Source organism: Onychomys torridus, chromosome X, assembly GCF_903995425.1.
Source record: "Onychomys torridus chromosome X, mOncTor1.1, whole genome shotgun sequence".
NCBI classification, from domain to species: domain Eukaryota; kingdom Metazoa; phylum Chordata; class Mammalia; order Rodentia; family Cricetidae; genus Onychomys; species Onychomys torridus.
The window spans coordinates 23050126-23067577 of NC_050466.1; the positions used below are offsets into that span (position 1 = coordinate 23050126).

Genomic DNA, 17452 nt, shown 5'->3' on the forward strand with positions numbered 1-17452 from the left:
TTTGAACTGTTCTAATTGTTCAGAGTGAATTACTTTGTTCTACATGAAGCTGTAGGCTGAGAGTCAACGTTAAATAAGATAATCAATGTAATAAGCCAAGGTTATATTCATACAACTGATTTATCAGGGGAGAAGTCCAGAGAAGGTGTGAACACATTCAGTTTAACCCTCTTCATCCTGAATGTGCACTGGGGGCCAGCCGACAGGGGAGCCAGATGGAGGGAGGAGAGCAGTTAAGTTAGCTTCACTGCATTCCCAGTCTGCTCTGCAGTTGTGTAAACTGGAGCAAATTACTAAGCCTAGCTAAGCCTCGGTCTCTCATCAATCAAATGCAAAGCACAGGTCCTGGCCTATGAGCTCAACAAATGTTAGCGATTGTTATTATGAAATTGGATTCTTCTAATCATCCTAGCTTAGCATATATACCAGTTAATAATGCATTTGGTCAGAGTTCCTAAAACTACTGAGGAATCCAGCTGAAGTACTGATTCATAGCAAAGTGCAAGCCTTTCCTGAGAAATAAGCAGTAACATTCCTTTTTGATCCATCTAGTGCTTTTAAGAATTACATCTCTTGAAAGCGTTTTGAGTGTAGCATTCCATAATGTGTTGCTCACATTGACAAGAGGTTGAACCTTTTTAAAATCTAAAATTTGTTTCCTTTGTGAAACTTTGATAGAGCCACTTGTGCCATCTAGAGGCCAAGTCCAGACAAATGCTCCCCCTGCTGACGTTCTGTGAAGCTGCAGGGACAACTGAGGGCTGCTCAAGTGGAAGACATGAGAGTTAGGAATATTACCAAAAGGAAAATGGAGGGCAAAGAATAGACAAACTTTGACCTCACTACTGGGTACAGATTACTCCAAAAGTATTTTGATTAAGTTTTCAAGATAGCAAGTCCACTGAAGAAGTAGGCAGGAACTCTGTCACTGTTAGACATGGGTCCTCTACAAATAGATCCTTTCAAAGAAAAGGTGTGTAGAATAACAAAAGGTCTGAGGAGTTTGAGCTGAATTTTAAGTGATATCCTTTCCTTCCATGATGTACACCGTTCTCCTCATCCTACCCCCAATTCACTTCACAGCAGGAGAGGTGTGGTGAGACATTAGTAATGAAAAGGCAGGGATTTTATGACAACTATTTCATGACTTTGGCTGAAAGCTTTAGTTTTTAGTCTTTGTTATGTGGTTACTTATTTCCATCAGAGAAGACTGTGAGAAACAAAGGTTGATTCTGCATATATTTTTAAAGAGTCTATCACAGTCCTGGCATTGAATGGGGAATAGAAATAATGCACACTTTAGAAACAGAAGAGGAATGATAAAGAATGTAGATGAAGGCAAAGGTTTTAGCTTCCTCTCATCATCTCATAAAGCTGGGATAGTGAAGATTACAAAATTTACTTACAGGATGAAGGTTATTGTCCATAGCTCACTTTTATTGTCATTTCAGATGTCATAAAATACACTTTATTATTAGTGTAGGGACTCCAGTTTCTTATTATTACAGTTAAGCAGAACATTGTCTATTGTTTGATATATGTATTTGGCAATGTTTTATATGTGTTTTTCCTTTTGTTACTTATTTCTTTTCATTAACTTCAAACCTCCTCTCACCCTTTTGTCAAAGGTATGACATACGCACTATTCTGTGTTTTTCAAAACATAAGTGTGCAGCATTTTATAGCCATTTCATTATGCTAACCTTGAAATCTGTCTTGTGCAACAAAACTACTTGAAATGAATGTTAAGCAATTTGCAGCTGCATTAATGGAAAGAAAGGTACTGGGAAATGATAGGTCTTCCTAATTCAACTATAAAGTCTTGTCTTATTTTAATAGATCCTTTATAAAATGTGATGGGGTTGACCCATCCGTCACTTTTTATATATCATCCATGTGAAATGTGGGTTTAAGTGGCTATAGTTTCACTAATGAGAAAAAGGGAAATACAAAAATGCTTGTGGAGCTTCTTCCCTGTGGGTTCCACTACATTTTTCCTCTGTAAAAAGATTTAAGCTTGCATGCCAAAAAAATGGAAGGGAGTGATATGAATTTCACCACATCCTTTGTCAAATCTATTATTGTTTTGAGGAGACATTATCAAATGCAATCCTTTGCATTCTATACTAATTGCACAGAAGCTATTTGTGTAGGTTTGTAAGGATATTTTATTATTTCTATAAGGATATTCTCTCAAATTTGCCATGCCCATCCATACCAGCATTCCTTGCAACTTGATGGATTAGTTCCAGTACCCCTGTCAGATACCAAACCCTGAAAATGCTCAAGTCCCTTACATCAAATGGCACAACATTTTTGCATTTAATATATGTACATCTTTTCACATAAATTAATTCATTTCCAGATGGATCATAACACTTAAAACAATGTACATGCTAAGAAATTAGTTGTTTGGCTATTTGTGGAGTGATAAGGAGAAATATCTGTCTGTAGTTCATGAAGATAGCATTTCTCCCAAATATTTTCAGTCTGCAGCAGGTTGAATATGTAGATGTGGATCAGGAGGATGCAGAGAGCTGACTCCATGCCATAAAATTAACCACATAATTGCCAAAGTCAATAACCAGTAGACAAGAAGGCACAAAAATGGCCATTTTGCACTTAGGTTTATTTTTTAGTCATGTCAACAACCGATCTCAGCTGAGTCATTCTGATCAACCACACAATGATCTGAGTCAGTATTAAGGTGGCCAAAATAACCAGATTATGATGTGCAGGCCTGATTTAAAATCAGACAGACATATCCACAGTCCATTAGCCTCAATAAAATGGCGCAATGTAATTTCCATAAATTACTGTATTTTCCTCCACATTTCAAGCAGGCAAAGCATAAACTGCCATTAGTATTCACAGCATGATATACCTCTTTCCTTACCAAACTACAAGTCTGGAATTATTCCAAACTCAGGCTTCTCCCTAGTCTCAGCAAAACCCATCATTCCACATCAGGATGACTTTTAGAGGTGCAGTCCAAATAAACAACAAATAACTAGACACAAACATATTTGGTTTACTACAACTATATTTCTTGAGACTGGTTTAAAATCTCTAATTTTCACACCATTATGGATTTTCTTATCAAAACCCTGGATATTTTATACTACAAAATATCTGGGTATTTCTCTTTTAAGATTTTTAAAAATCTCTTTTTTTTTTAATTTTATGGGTGGTAGGAGTGTGTGTGTGTGTGTGTGTGTGTGTGTGTGTGTGTGTGTTCAATAGTATGTATGTGGAGGTCAGAGTGTTTGTGGGAGTCAATTCTATCCTTCTACCATGTGGGTCCCAGGGATGGAAGCCAAATTATCAATCCAGGAAATCTCTCTCTCCTAGTATGAAAGAAGAGACATTTTATTTTCTGCTTTTCCTCTCTGTACCAGTTTCTTTATCTATAAAATGCCTTAGCTTGCTTATCTGTAACACAGTCCTGGCCAACAGAGATGGACAATGTAAAAAGTTGGTACATATAGGGCAATTAGAACAGTCTGTCACAAAGAACATGTTCAATAAGTGACAACTTCCATTTTATCGTTTTCACTGCTATGGATGTCATTTTGAGGTATTAATATTCTGTATTGTAAACTAATTTTCAGAGTCAGATAAGTCTATATGTTTAAAAATTTGAACATGTCAAGCATGAAGAAAAATTATGAAATGTCTAAATTCCTAATTGAAGTATTCTGTATACTTTTAGTGCTGGGAAGGGTGACACATTCTTTCCTGACTCATGAGGATGTGTTTATCTCTTCTGAATAAAAGAGAAATGTTTCCAGATGCAATTGTAAAGATGTAACTATTAGCCAGAAAGAAAATCTGTTGCAAAGCAGATTTTCACATCTAAAGCTAAAGTGATTATATTTGACTGTGTTTTAGGCATTCAGAGACCAACAGAAACTGCAGACTTAGAAGATAATCAAACAGATATTTTATAATTAACCAGTAAATAGTACTGTTATTTTTCAAAACACTTGCCAGAATTATCGGATTGTATTCCCATAAACAGCTGAATTTTCCATGCTAAGAACAAGGGGTTATCTTGGGACACAGGAATTTGAATTTGCTTCAGAGTGGTAAAATCATAGTACATGCAGACAACTTGATTTGTCAGTTCTCAGCCTAGAACTGCCCTCTTCCCACAGAGCCTGGAGAAGTGCCAGGCTCCTACGCTTATTCTTTACTTTCCAGCGGAGTGGGAGCTCTTTCTGTGAGCTTTCCTAGGCATGGAAGAACATAGCCTATCCAGGATAGAGCATTGCTCCACACTAGGACTATACTAAGGATGATGTGGCAATATTTATAAAACCTACTGAGCAAATTTTAATTTCTATATACTACATCAGCCTCCAGCAATACTGCAAAGGAAGTGAAGATTCCTAATCACAAGCCATTACCCATCTTTGAGCATCTGTTGCCCTCTGACTTCCCATAGTCCCTCTCCATGAGTAGCACTTACGGTGGAGAGACATAACTTACAACTCTAATTATTCTCTTATACTTTTATAAAATATGTCCAACACCCAGAATTCTGATCTAACTTGTCTAGAGGAGACTCTAGGCAAGATTTTTGTTTTGTTTTGATGTCTTTGGTGGGTTTGGTTTTGTTGTTGTTAGGTTGTTTTGTTTTGACTCAAGCTTTTGTTGTTGTTAGGTTGTTTTGTTTTGACTCAAGCAGATGCTGTTAACACACAGGCAAAGTTGAGAATCACTGGTGAAGAGCAGCACTTGTTTATTTCTCAGTTTGGTCTGTTATCACTTGTAACAGAATCACCAGTGATACCTAGGAATCACATATTCTTGGGTATGCAGCTATCCTGAATCTACATTTTAGCAACCTCCCCATACAGTAATGTTAACAAAAATTTCCTTTTAAAATTCATCCATATTTGGCTACATTCTCTAATAATTAGATCAAAACATTGAAGAAAAAAGTTCATGCTATTAAAACTTATCCACCACTTCAATACTAACTGAATACCATTAGAGCACTGAAGGCCACATAGAGCATTGGTCCCAACCTTCCTAATGCTGCGGCAACCTTTTAATACAGTTCCTCATGTTGTGGTGACCCCCAACCATAATACTATTTTCATTGCTACTTTATAACTGTAATTTTGCTACTGCTATGAATTGTAAGGTAAATATCTGATACGTGACCCCTATAAAAGGGTCGCTCCACCCCCAAGGGGATTTGTAAACCTCAGGTTGAGAACCACTGACATAGAGGGTAGTTTCAACAGTAAGAAATGTATGATAGGACGGAGGGATGGGTTTCTTTGTCTTAGGATTTCATTAGAGGAAAGCAGCCCTTTAATAACTCTCAAACCATATCATTCAGGGAGTTTCCACACTTAGGCCTGTCTCCAGTGGCTAAGATTCTATGTGTGAAGGGGAACTATTTTGATCTCCTCATTCTCATGAACCATTTATGTGAAAATGAGAAGAAACAGTAGCATTTGGTACCAAGCCTCATGGGTGACGAACTCTACAACCATCTGTGTCAACATTAATTTGTGGAACTCAAGCTAATAGTGCTCATTTGCCACCATCTTCCCATTTCTCTTCCAATACAAAAATATTTTGGGATCCTGTCTCTTGAATGATATTACTATATGTCACTTATCCCTAAATTGTCTACAAGTATAGTCACTTATGCAATATTAGAAGTGCAGATATCTAGGTTACCACCACCCAAGCTTTAATTTCATTGATCTTGGATAGACCACCGTGTTTAGTCTTCTATATGTGTGCCCAGAAAAGGTCATAGAAAGCAAGCATGACATGTGAAATTATAAATGAGAAGTGGTGAGGGAAAGGTACTTCATGTGATTAAAAAGTTAGATTTTAAATCTGTGCTAGCTTTGAATCACTGAGACAAAGTACCAACTGCAAGGAGGAAACATCTACTTTGGCTCATGATCTCAGAATTTTTAGTACATAAGTACTTGGCCCCTTTGCTTTGAGCATCTGGTGAGGCAATACGCTATGACAGGAGCATGTGGCTGGTGAGACCTGTTCACTTCCTGGTGGCCAAGAATCAAGAGAGAGACTAGGTCCTAGCATTCCATTCAAGGGCATTATATCCTGTGACCTAACTTTCTCCAGCCAAGTTCCACCTCTTAAAAGATCCAATAGCACAACAGACAGACTAGCAGCCAAACTTTCAGCATATGACTGTTTGGGGAGACATTCAAGATCCAAACTAGAAAAAACTTGAAGAGACCCAAAGAGTGCTTGCACATGTCATCATCATATGCCATCATGACATGGTGTTGTCAACACATGAGTTTGATGTTTTGATTCCATTGTGTCATCAACTTCCCTCCTTTATTACCTATAATCAAATCACTCTTCTTTCTATAAATAAAAACAATGACTTTTTAAAACTGAGATCTGGGCCCTCTGGATCTGGACTTGTTTCTGCTTTGTTTTCTAGGTCACTTTCTGGGCGCATTGTTGGAGGAGTTTGGTGGTTCTTCACCCTGATCATAATTTCTTCCTACACTGCAAACCTTGCTGCTTTCCTGACTGTGGAGAGGATGGTGTCCCCCATTGAGAGTGCTGAAGATTTAGCCAAGCAGACTGAAATTGCATATGGGACCCTGGACTCTGGTTCAACAAAAGAATTTTTCAGAGTAAGTGCTTTGCCGTTAATTCAGTCTGCTGGTTGTCATTTTAGTTTCACAAAGACTATTCTGCAGTACTTTTAAGTGAGGCTTGTAGAAAAAAATGGAAATTTTATCAAAGGACAGTGTCTTAAATACTGGTCTGCTTAGTTGTAACCAGATCCATTATCTGTCAAAACTAAGACTCATGGGAGACATAGCAGGTGACATGTTGAGAGCACTGAATTTGAACTCTTAGGTTTGAATCTCAATCCTGCTATGAAGTGAGTATTTGTCCTTGGGCAAGTCACTTAACTTCCATAGGCTTTTGTCCTCTTACTTAAGAAATTAGGGTATTGAATGAAATAATACCTCTTCCTTCTAGCTTTTACAAAAGCAGAGATTTTTTTTTTTATTTTGGTCTCAGTGGTTCACACAAGTTAGATAATTAACTGTAAGACTCTGACAAGTGATGGACTAGGAGAAATTATATATTCTATTTTAGACTTGGTTCTCTGTTGAAATGCATTATAATTGTTTCAAGTACATACATGTTGATAATGCTGTTTTCAAGGCACTTTATAATTGTTTTCATTTCTAAAGGCCAATTCTTATTGAGGAAAGAGCAAATTATTCATGAGCAAAAGTTAGTAAATCTATGTAAACTGCACTACCATTGTTAAGAACTCAAATTTTTGGTTGCACCAGCAAGAAAAAAGGGCCTAGTTTAAACTATAAAATGAGTCAATACTGCCACTGTTTTCTACTAAAGCCACTATAAGTGGTTGTAGCAATAATCCAAATGCCACTTTAGTGTAGACAGGAAAACTGCTGTCACTTTCTCTCCTACCAATAAACAAGTTACTGGATGGCAGGTATAATTACTGGCTTTTTCTCACAGGTCCAGAGTAAACAGATGTCTCTAAGATGACTTGTTTTAATAAATCAGTAAGCAATGTATTTCTATGTGCATTGTCATGAGATTTCATGGAAAACTAGGAGGTGTGTGTTTCTTAACATCATAGCAATTAACTAAAAACCTGTTTTCACTCCCTGAAGGAGAGGAGGATAGTTCTGGGACCCTAATAAGAATTATCAGTGTCTTGGGATATCCATATCTCACTTTGACCATCTGTTTATAGAGTAGACTATTATGCCCAACCAAGGTAGTGGCATCAAAATGACATTAAGACCCTTTGAAACTGATCTGTCTGGCCTTGGATCTCCCTTCTATGGCAGTCCCAGAAGCTTATTTAGTAACAGTCCCTTAGCCCATGAAATTAGTCACATGTGTCAGGGCTGGAAGCCAGGGATTTCCATCTGTTGGGTACTCAACACATAATCAGCTCCATGGAAATCTGGTTTGGTATCAACCTTCAACAGAGCTTATGTTCACGATCCCAATAGGTATCTACTTGCTATATGAATTAATTGACCACTTAAGATATCAAAAATAAACAAACAAACAAACTAGGACCCTCTGATAAAAAGGTATTTGTTCTACAAGGAAAGCATTTTTCCTTGACAATGATACAAGGTTAGGGATATATGTGTTAAATGGTAATCAATAAATGACATCAATTCCAATTAAGCTTTCAAAATCCATCCATCCATACTATAGGCAAAGGGAGCATTGTTGAAGAGATTTGTTAGCAGGCAAGTTTGAAAATATGGCCATATAATCACTGTACTCAGGCCTCATCCCCCATGTACTTCCTGTATATACTGATCCGTGTAATGATGGTTTCATTATCATTATGTGATGATGTTCGTCTATGGCAGACAATCTGAATCAACATTCAGTTCTGAACAAAGTCACTGTCCCATTCTAATTGGTTTGTGGGTTCTAATTTCACAAACCCCTGTGACCTTTGCAGCCAATGAATAATTCCCATGGAAATGGAGCTGTTTTGAAAATCTGATTAGAAGCAGGCAGATGTAACAAAGTGCAAATCATTTCCGATCCCTCTGAATGACGCTTTTTCTTTTTCCTCCAAATGATCACTAGTGACAGCATTAGGACTCTGTAAGGTGGTTCAGAAAAGCATATAAAAGTTGGTGATCTATGAGTAAAACCAAGCAGTGTAGAAAAGTTGACATTTTAAGGCTGCTTATACTGAAAACATTCTATGAATTTAACAAAAGGAATACTGGATATTCATACAATACATGAACCCAGACTACTAATCTCCAAGCCACTTTTTCTCACTATGTTCTCCACACCACCCCTCAGTGCAGAATATCCCACCTGCCTCAATGGGGCAGAAGAGCCAACCTGCAAAAATAAGCTCTTGATGGCCATAGTCATATCCCTTCACCTTCACCCCTAGTGATCTCATGGTATCAAGGATATTTTAGGAACAGCCCAAACATTTTTAAAAAATGGAGAGCTCTTGTAGCATGCCTTCTAGATTTTAGACAATAAAACAAGACCACATGAAGCATTAACAAACATAACATGAGCTCATTTCTTTCCCCTTTTATACCATACTAAAACCACAGAGACCACCTAGTAATAACATAAAACAGCCTAGGGCCAGCCCTTTAGCTCTTCTAGTATGAGAAAGAAAGAAATAAAATAAAATTCTCTTCCAATTGCCCTGTAGACACTTTTTTACTCATCCTAGGTAAGGCTGTCATTAAAATGATGGCAGTTTGAAGTGATCCCTTTCTTTGTTTCATTTTCTGAGCTTTCCCTAGCTGTCATTTTACACGCACATAAAGTCACTGAAACAGTGGGGCCTGTCCCATCAGGAAAAGCAGGGAGGAACTGAACAAAATGCACGCAGGTGGAAGAGACATCTGGAATATTACCATCAGCCCTCTGGACTTGAAAATTGATTTCCTTAGACAGCAAAGGTGGAGGCATACATGCTAAAAACCAAGCTGACAGCTTTTATTGTCACAGGCCAGAGAAATGCCACTATGGTTTGGAAAGCTACACCAAAACAATCATTCTCCACTGGTTTCTGGAAATTTAACCTGATCCAAATATGTATTAAGTAGTACTGTGAGGAAAAAGCAACTCTAAAATCATTTCTGCCTTCAGACCTCCTTAAAATCCCTTTTCAAAAGCTTGGCAACTTTACCATTAGTACAGATTCAGGGCTAAGAGGGAGGATATTAAGTGAAAAGTTTAAGAAAGTCAATGTAGGAACTGATAAGATGGCTTAGTCAGTGAAGTGTTTGCTATGTGAGCATGAGGACCTGAGTTTGTTTTCCAGCACCCACATAAACAGCCAGATGTGGTAGTATACACCTGTAATCCCAGCACTGTGGAGGTAGAGACAGATGGATGTAGAAGCTCCCTATCCAGCCAGCCTAGACAATCATTGAGCTTTGAGTACAATGAATGACTGTCTCCCAAAAGTTAGGTGGAGAGCACTTGAAGACACTCAGTATTAACCTTTGGCCTACACATACACAAACACGTTTTCACTTGGACCACACATTATTTCTTCAGTATCTGTTGGTTATCTACAACGTGACTTTTCAAGTGCATGAATAAAAGAGAAAATTCCTTCTAGAAGTACACCTCTGCCAAGTATGTTGACATTTTGAGATGATCAAGAAAATGTCCTATTAATCTCCCTGATGTCTTCTACATTTCCTAATGTTATATAGCACATCAAACTATAAAAATATTTTTGTCAAAATTGTTCTCACTTAATACTATGATGCAATTGAAGTTGTGACACAATATATCTGGGTGGGTTCAGCCAAAAGTCATTAGTTTGAAAACACAAGCTGGGCTTGGTAGCATATACCTGACATCCCAGCATTCAAGAGGCCATGGCAAAAGGATTACTGGTTTAAAAGCATTCTAAACAAAGCTACCTAAAGGTCAACCTAGGCTACACAGTGAGATAAGATGTTGCCTCAAAAAAATTAATGTGGCTAATGTTTGAGATTACAGTCATGACAGATACAAGAAAACTCATATCAAAAACAGAAAGAGATAAGTTGACACTAAATGATGGCAGGTTGGAGACATAAGCTATACATACTATGTGGTAGTTTTAAAAAAAATAGTCTTTCAATTTATATGTTGATGTTTTAACGTCTTACCCATAAAATTTCTTACTTTTCTTTCATATACTACATTAGATATCAAAGGCCATAAATCAACCTTATAGGTCAAGACTGGAGATGGAGTGACAGTCACATGGTGAGGATGCTGAGGCCTCACAAATGAGATAAATATGTTGAGATAGCTGTAGGCTTTTCCCATCCCTTAGCACCCAGATATTCAGTTAGCAAGCTTCTTTGCAGGCAAGGAGCAGACTGGGCAGAAAGATCAACCTCCAAAGAAACAGAGACTGACCTAACAACTTAAGTATACAACTCAAACCATATCTATAACTATCTTAGAGAGACAGGGGAAAATGAGTCATAGAAGACAAGCTAATAATAATAATATAGATTGCATTATTTATTCATCATTCTTTCAGTAATTCACCTTTTGAAATGTTTATTGACACAAGCTCCATGCCACACACCAAGTGTCTGTACATTTATGTAGACAAAAATTAAAATCCATCTTTTTGTCATATTACCTGAAAATATACAGATAGCCTTCTCCATCATCACTGAAGGTTATTTGGAGGATGGACTGCCTTACATATAGATATCTGAGCTAATTTTCTGAGTAGATGATTATTCCTCCAGTGAAGCTGATTGCTATTTATTTTTCCAGCTCCCCAGCACAAGGTAACCTACTCATATGCTCTATGGTAACTAGAATAAAAAGCCTTCATCCTCCAGGAACTTACAATCTATCTATCAACTTCCAAAACACAGTGGTATGTTACCATGTTCTGTCCACACAGCAGTCCTACAATGTAATCAGAACAGGAGACAGCTGAGGCATGATGGTGTTGTGACTTGTTGAATGACACTCAGCTAATGAACATCAGCTGGAACTCTAACCCTAGTATTCTGAGTCCTCATTATATTCTGATGTATTTTCATGAATCAGCCTTTATTGAGCACTTGCCCACGCATCTGTATCATCTCCTGGTTGATCTTTGTTTTCACTGCCTTTAGTAGAGGAATCTTAGCCTGCTGTAGTAGTACATACCTACAATACCAGCACTTGGGAGGCTTGTGTAGAGAAGCCACAAATTTGAGGTCTTTATATATAAGACCGTGTGTCAAAACTAAAAGTGAAAAAAGAAAACCTATACTTAATGAAGATTGTTTTTCCATCTTCTGACAACTTCAAACTGATCCAAATAAGCAGGCAAAGGAAGGGAAGACATTTATAAAACTCAAAGGAATGTTGTAAGCACAATAAATTCCTACCATTACATGATTTTTTATACTTTCTGACATGCTAATATATTATTATAATATATTTATGGTGAATAAAACAGAAAGGAAGAACAGAATGGAATAGTTCTTAGTTCTATACCCACCAATGACTTTCCTATTTTTCCTTGAAAGGAGGATATTGTTCTATTGCTCCTCAACTTTCAAATTTCTTAGTGTTACTAGACTCTGCTCTACTTTCTTCATGGGGTAGGTGAAAGAGTAATATCACCAAACACACTTTAAAACTATGAAGCGTTTTATAAATTCCAGGACATATTAAGAGAAGTCCCCAGAAATAGAGCAATTAAAATAAAGTCATTCCAGAAAAGACTCTGAACAGATCTGAAGTGTCTTTTTGAAAAAAATAAAATAAGAAATTTTCTGCTACTTTCTCAGTGGAAGAGATGTTTTTACTTACTTGTCTTATGAGGTTGGACTACTCACAAGCCTACTTCTAATTACAAATTAATACTGAATTCATCTACTAGGCAGTCCACCATTAGCCATTCCTTTGTGGCCCACATATTCAACAACTTCAACATGCGTGATTTAGAGCTGCCCTTGAAGACCACCTAGAAACTTCAGGTGCTTTCAAGGTGGCATGCAGGCCATCTGCCCAAAGTACCCAACCATATGGATGTTATTAGCCTATCTCTGTTCATCCTCCCAGGTAACCTACTTGCTTATGAGAGCATTTCACAGCCCAGAAAGCCTAAGGGGGTTAGATCTCAGTTCTCCTTGAAGCTGCCAACTCTCTCTGACAACATCAGGGTAATTAACATCACACAGGACTCCCAGATCTTTATAAGAACTCTGAAAGTCTCTTCCCTAGAATTCATCTCAGGAGCTCACTTTCTGTTTTCCCTCTGACAAAGTCAAATCATCTGATAGCCTTCCAGTTAAGGGAAAGAGGACCCATCTGTTCAATTAGGCTTTCCTTGGGTTCACCTGGCAAACTTACACAAATTCATTATTTATAATTATTCCTCATCGCCATGCAGGATGCTAAAAACTTGACTGTAAGATTCAACCCCTCAGTATACTCAACCTGTAAGAACAATGAACTTGGATGCTTACTTGCATTCTACTTTTTAAAAAATAGAAAAATCACAAACGAAACTTTCAGTTGGATTTTTTTCCCTCAAAGCAAGCATGTGATAGTCGATGGCCATATTCATTTAATTCTTCTACATCCTCTATATTTTACCAAGAGTAAATAAATACTAAGTGTCTACCATGTCAATGTGTATAAGAATGTGACCAAATCCCTGCCTTCAAGAAACATGCATTCTGTTGGATAGAGAGAAACAATGAACATGTGATGAAACACATATACAGAAAAATATGAAGGACCGCTAAGAGCTCCAAGATACAATGGAGAATGACTTGTGATTAGATATGACTATTTCAAGTGGGAGAACTCAGACAAAGTCTCCCTAGAGAGATAACATGTGAAAATCTGACATGTGAGGATTCAAAAAGACAGAGAGAGAGAGAGAGAGAGAGAGAGAGAGAGAGAGAGAGAGAGACTGACTCACCATCTTCCCACCTAGAAGGAAACAGGAACAATCCCAGAATGCTCTGGGACAGGAAGAAAATCACTGTGTCTAAAAAAATGAAAGCCCACATTAAAGTTACAGGGATGGAGACTGGATAACATATCATATTTAGGATACATTTTAGTAGTGAATTTATGAAATTTATGACATCTGCCAATGGGTTGTATGATAATTGTGAATGAAAAGTTAACCAAAAATGGTTGGTTTTCACTTACATTTCTTTCTAGTGATCACTACTGAAATCTTTAAGTGTTACATATTTTTAATGACCCAGACACTTATTAAACTATGGAACCAAAGGCTGAAGAGGCATACTAGAAATGAAGTATTGAAGAAAGTTACCTATATGAAGAGAAAAATTTCTCTGCTACAACCTTTTTTTCATTCATATTACAAGTAATATAGCATGGTAGTTGACATATAATAATAATATATGCACCTATTTAAAGAATATGGTATTATAATCATACACATATATGCAATGGGTAATGATCAAATCAGAGTAACTATGTTTTCCATTGCCTTCAAATATCATCATTTCTGTATGTCAAAAAACTTCAAACTCTTCTCATCTAGTTATTTTGAAATATATAAATAAAATATCAGAAATACTCCCCCTACCCCACATACACTGTATTATGCTGCCTATCACCCACCATCTTGCATAAAACAGCTTATGTATATGTTTATGAAAGAGGGAGTTTAGAAGTGATTTTTAAGGCCGGGGGTGGTAGCATATGCCTTTAATCCCAGCACTCGGCAGGCAGACCAGGCAGAACTCTCTGAGTTTGAGGCCAGCCTGGTCCACAGAGTGAGATCCAGGAAAGCCAGAGCTGTTACACAGAGAAACCCTGTCTCAAAAATGGAGAAAAAGAAGTGATTTTTAAAAATTATCCCTAAAAGATATTATTGCATTGAAGCAACTATAGTAGGGATCAGGGTAAACTGAAAATTGGTTGCTCAAGTCAAAAATCCTCCAAATTCTATTTTTGTTCTAATTTTATCATTTACATTTAATATGTGAATACGGCATTCATTAAAACAATACTCTCTGAAGATTATTTTACATTCTTTGAAATGAGTCTGAGGAACTGAAAAAAATCCATCTACACTTTGACAAATGACATCAAATGCAGACAATCACAGCAAATGTTTCATATTTTGAAACAACCCCATTGCATTAGGCATTATTTCAAACAAGATTAACAATCCCTCTGCTTAACATGATAGCAGTATGAATGGAGTAAACACAAAGATCCAGAATAGAGTAACCACAAAGAGCCTCAAAGCCCTCATACACAGAGGTTTGAGGTTTTAGTTTAAAATGATTGGATATTGCCACTGTCCTCAACTAAGGCCAACAGAAAGGCACATTCACACATACAATTTGGATTCTTATGATTGCTATATTATTGAAGCCTATTATATACTAAAATAGAAGGAAAGGAAGTGCCCTACTAGCCAGATCCTAAAGGATGCTTCTGCTCCGTTTGCTCAGCCTTGCAACTCAGCCAACTTCATAAGCAAAGTTAAGAGTAAGACAGTCAATATTTGAGAAGTGTAGGGATGTGGCTAAGTGAGCACTGGTCTAGCATGGGTTCAATCTGCACCAGTGCAGAGAGAGCCAGGGGAAATGATGAGCATAGAGGGCAAATAAAAATTACCTCTAGTAGACTTGGATTAATCCATGTTGCTCAGAACCAAGCAAAGCTGTTTAAGGTACTAGATAGAGAGGGTTGAGGGACAACTTCAGTTTTCAAGCTGACATACAGAAAACAGCCGTCACTTCTCATGGTTTGCTGATGATCCTAATTTAACATTGCATATAGATAAGACATTTAACCTAAAGATAATATACAGCAAAAATACATATTAAAGATTATTTTCAAATATTTGAAGTGAGCATTTGAAAGAAGAATTGGACGTGTTCTGGTGGACACTAAGGGACAGAAAAAAGTTCAAAATGTAATAGTCAAGAATAGAGATTTCAGAAAAAGGAACATTGTAATAGAGCAGTGGTTTTCACCCTTCCTGATTCGATGATCCTTTAATACAGTTCTCATGTTGTTGTGACTCCAACCATAAAATTACTTTCATTGCTACTTCATAACTGTAATTTTGCTACTGTTATGAATTGTAATATAAATATTTTGGGAGATAGAGATTGCCTAGAGGGGTCCCACAGAATGTCAACTGCTTTAATAGAGCAATCCAAAGAGACAATGGCTGTTCTCATAGTAAGCTATTCATCACTGGTAGTCTTCAAGAATAGTTCAGTGACCAGTTGTCAGAGATGGTGAATGAGGGACTCACTGTGATGAATGTGTTTTGTTTTGTTTTATTTTTCGTTACAGGGTTTCTCTGGGTAGCTTTGCGCCTGTCCTGGATCTCGCTCTGTAGCCCAGGCTGGCCTCGAACTCATAGAGATCTGCCTGCCTCTGCCTCCCAAGTACTGGGATTAAAGGTGTGTGTCACCGCCGCCTGGCTCCTGATGTATGTTTGTGTGTTTGCTGCATTAAAAATCACTGGAAGAGGTATTTTATTATTCTATTCTATTCTATTCTATTCTATTCTATTCTATTCTATTCTATTGAGATGGAGAGATCTTCTATGTTGCACAGACTACTTTCAAACTTTTGGGCTTAACTGAACCTGTTACCTCCCAAGTCTTGAACCTGAGCCTCCCAAGTCCTGTGACTACAGTTACAATCCAGCCCAAACTGCAGTGGGATCTGTGCTGTTGTTGTTTGGCTTTTGCTGACTTACTTGCTTTCTGAGTGAAGGCCTCACTATACAAACAAGGCTCATCTTGAGTTTCTGATTCTCCAGCCTTCATCTCCAAAGTGCTGGGATTATAGACATGCATCACCACACCAAAGTTGGGGGTTATTTTAAAATACAGACTACTGGGTCTTATGTTCCACTCAAGATGCTGATTTTACAGATCACTCACTGTAGGGAATAATATGTAGTTGCAGGCTGGACAAGAAGACCCTTGAAAAATGACAAATGAGGAGAAATGAAACTATAGGTGAATAATGCCCAGAGCCCTCAAATTTTTTTCCGATTGTGACCTACATTTTTGTCCTGTGATATAGATCACCTCCTTCCCTTTCTGTTGCCCCTTTACTGGCTTGACCAGGACTGTTTTATTAATGTCCATATGGACCATGTGGTTCAAGCTTCCTATTCTGAAAGACTGTGGGTAGTTATGTCCCAACACTGGTTAACAGTGAAGACTGTCAATCAGCATAACTAGGTAATAAATAACATGGAGCTACAGGAATTTCTGAGATAAAAAACAAACCCAAGTTGGGAATGCAACAAGATTCTGAAAACCAACCCCCTCAAGTGAAAAGGTTTGCCCTAATTTCCTTTAACAGACCCTCACTTTTCTTTCTCTTCCCTTTCTTCCCCTGCTGGGACTTGAGTGTTTAGGAATTTTATGCTAGGGACTTTATAGAGACTTCAGGAACCTCTCACCTCAACTATCCCTACCTAGAGGAATTTGGGCAACTATCTCTAGATACTAGTCAGTACAAGAAAACAGAAGCCATCACATCTGGAAAGAAAAGTACACACAAAATTTCATAAAAAGAAAGAAATGAGGAAGAATAAGTAGAATACTCGGAAACTTAGAAACCAAAGCCTGCATGTAAAGGCTGCTGTTGCCCCATATAACCTGCTGGATCTCAGGTGAACAGGGCTTCTGTGGAGGCATGTGTAATTTTGTTATTACATCTGTATTTGTGGTAGGGGTCAGGTGCATGTCCCATGGCAGGTGTGTGGAGTGAACAACTTGAGGGAGTCAGTTTCCCCCGTGTGGATCCCAAGGATCCAATTAAGGTCACCAGCCTTGGTGACAGGCGCCTTTACTTGCTGAGTCAGCTTGCCATTCCTGTAATAGTGTTTTACTGAGGCTAAAGGAAATCCCAAGCATCAAAATACCCCTGTCTAGGG

At 37.7% G+C, this 17452-nt stretch overlaps 1 protein-coding gene across 5 annotated transcripts in view; it reads left to right on the top strand.

Moving 5' to 3' along the window:
* Gria3 (glutamate ionotropic receptor AMPA type subunit 3) overlaps positions 1-17452 on the top strand; it is a 277058-nt gene that overhangs the window by 213819 nt on the left and 45787 nt on the right. For all 5 annotated transcript variants that reach the window (XR_004943712.1, XM_036175082.1, XM_036175083.1 and 2 more), the window contains one exon: positions 6452-6650. Coding sequence is in view for 4 of the 5 variants with exons in the window: in XM_036175082.1 (XP_036030975.1) it covers positions 6452-6650 (199 nt within the window). In the remaining variant the exon portion in view is untranslated. The remainder of the gene's footprint in view (positions 1-6451; positions 6651-17452) is intronic.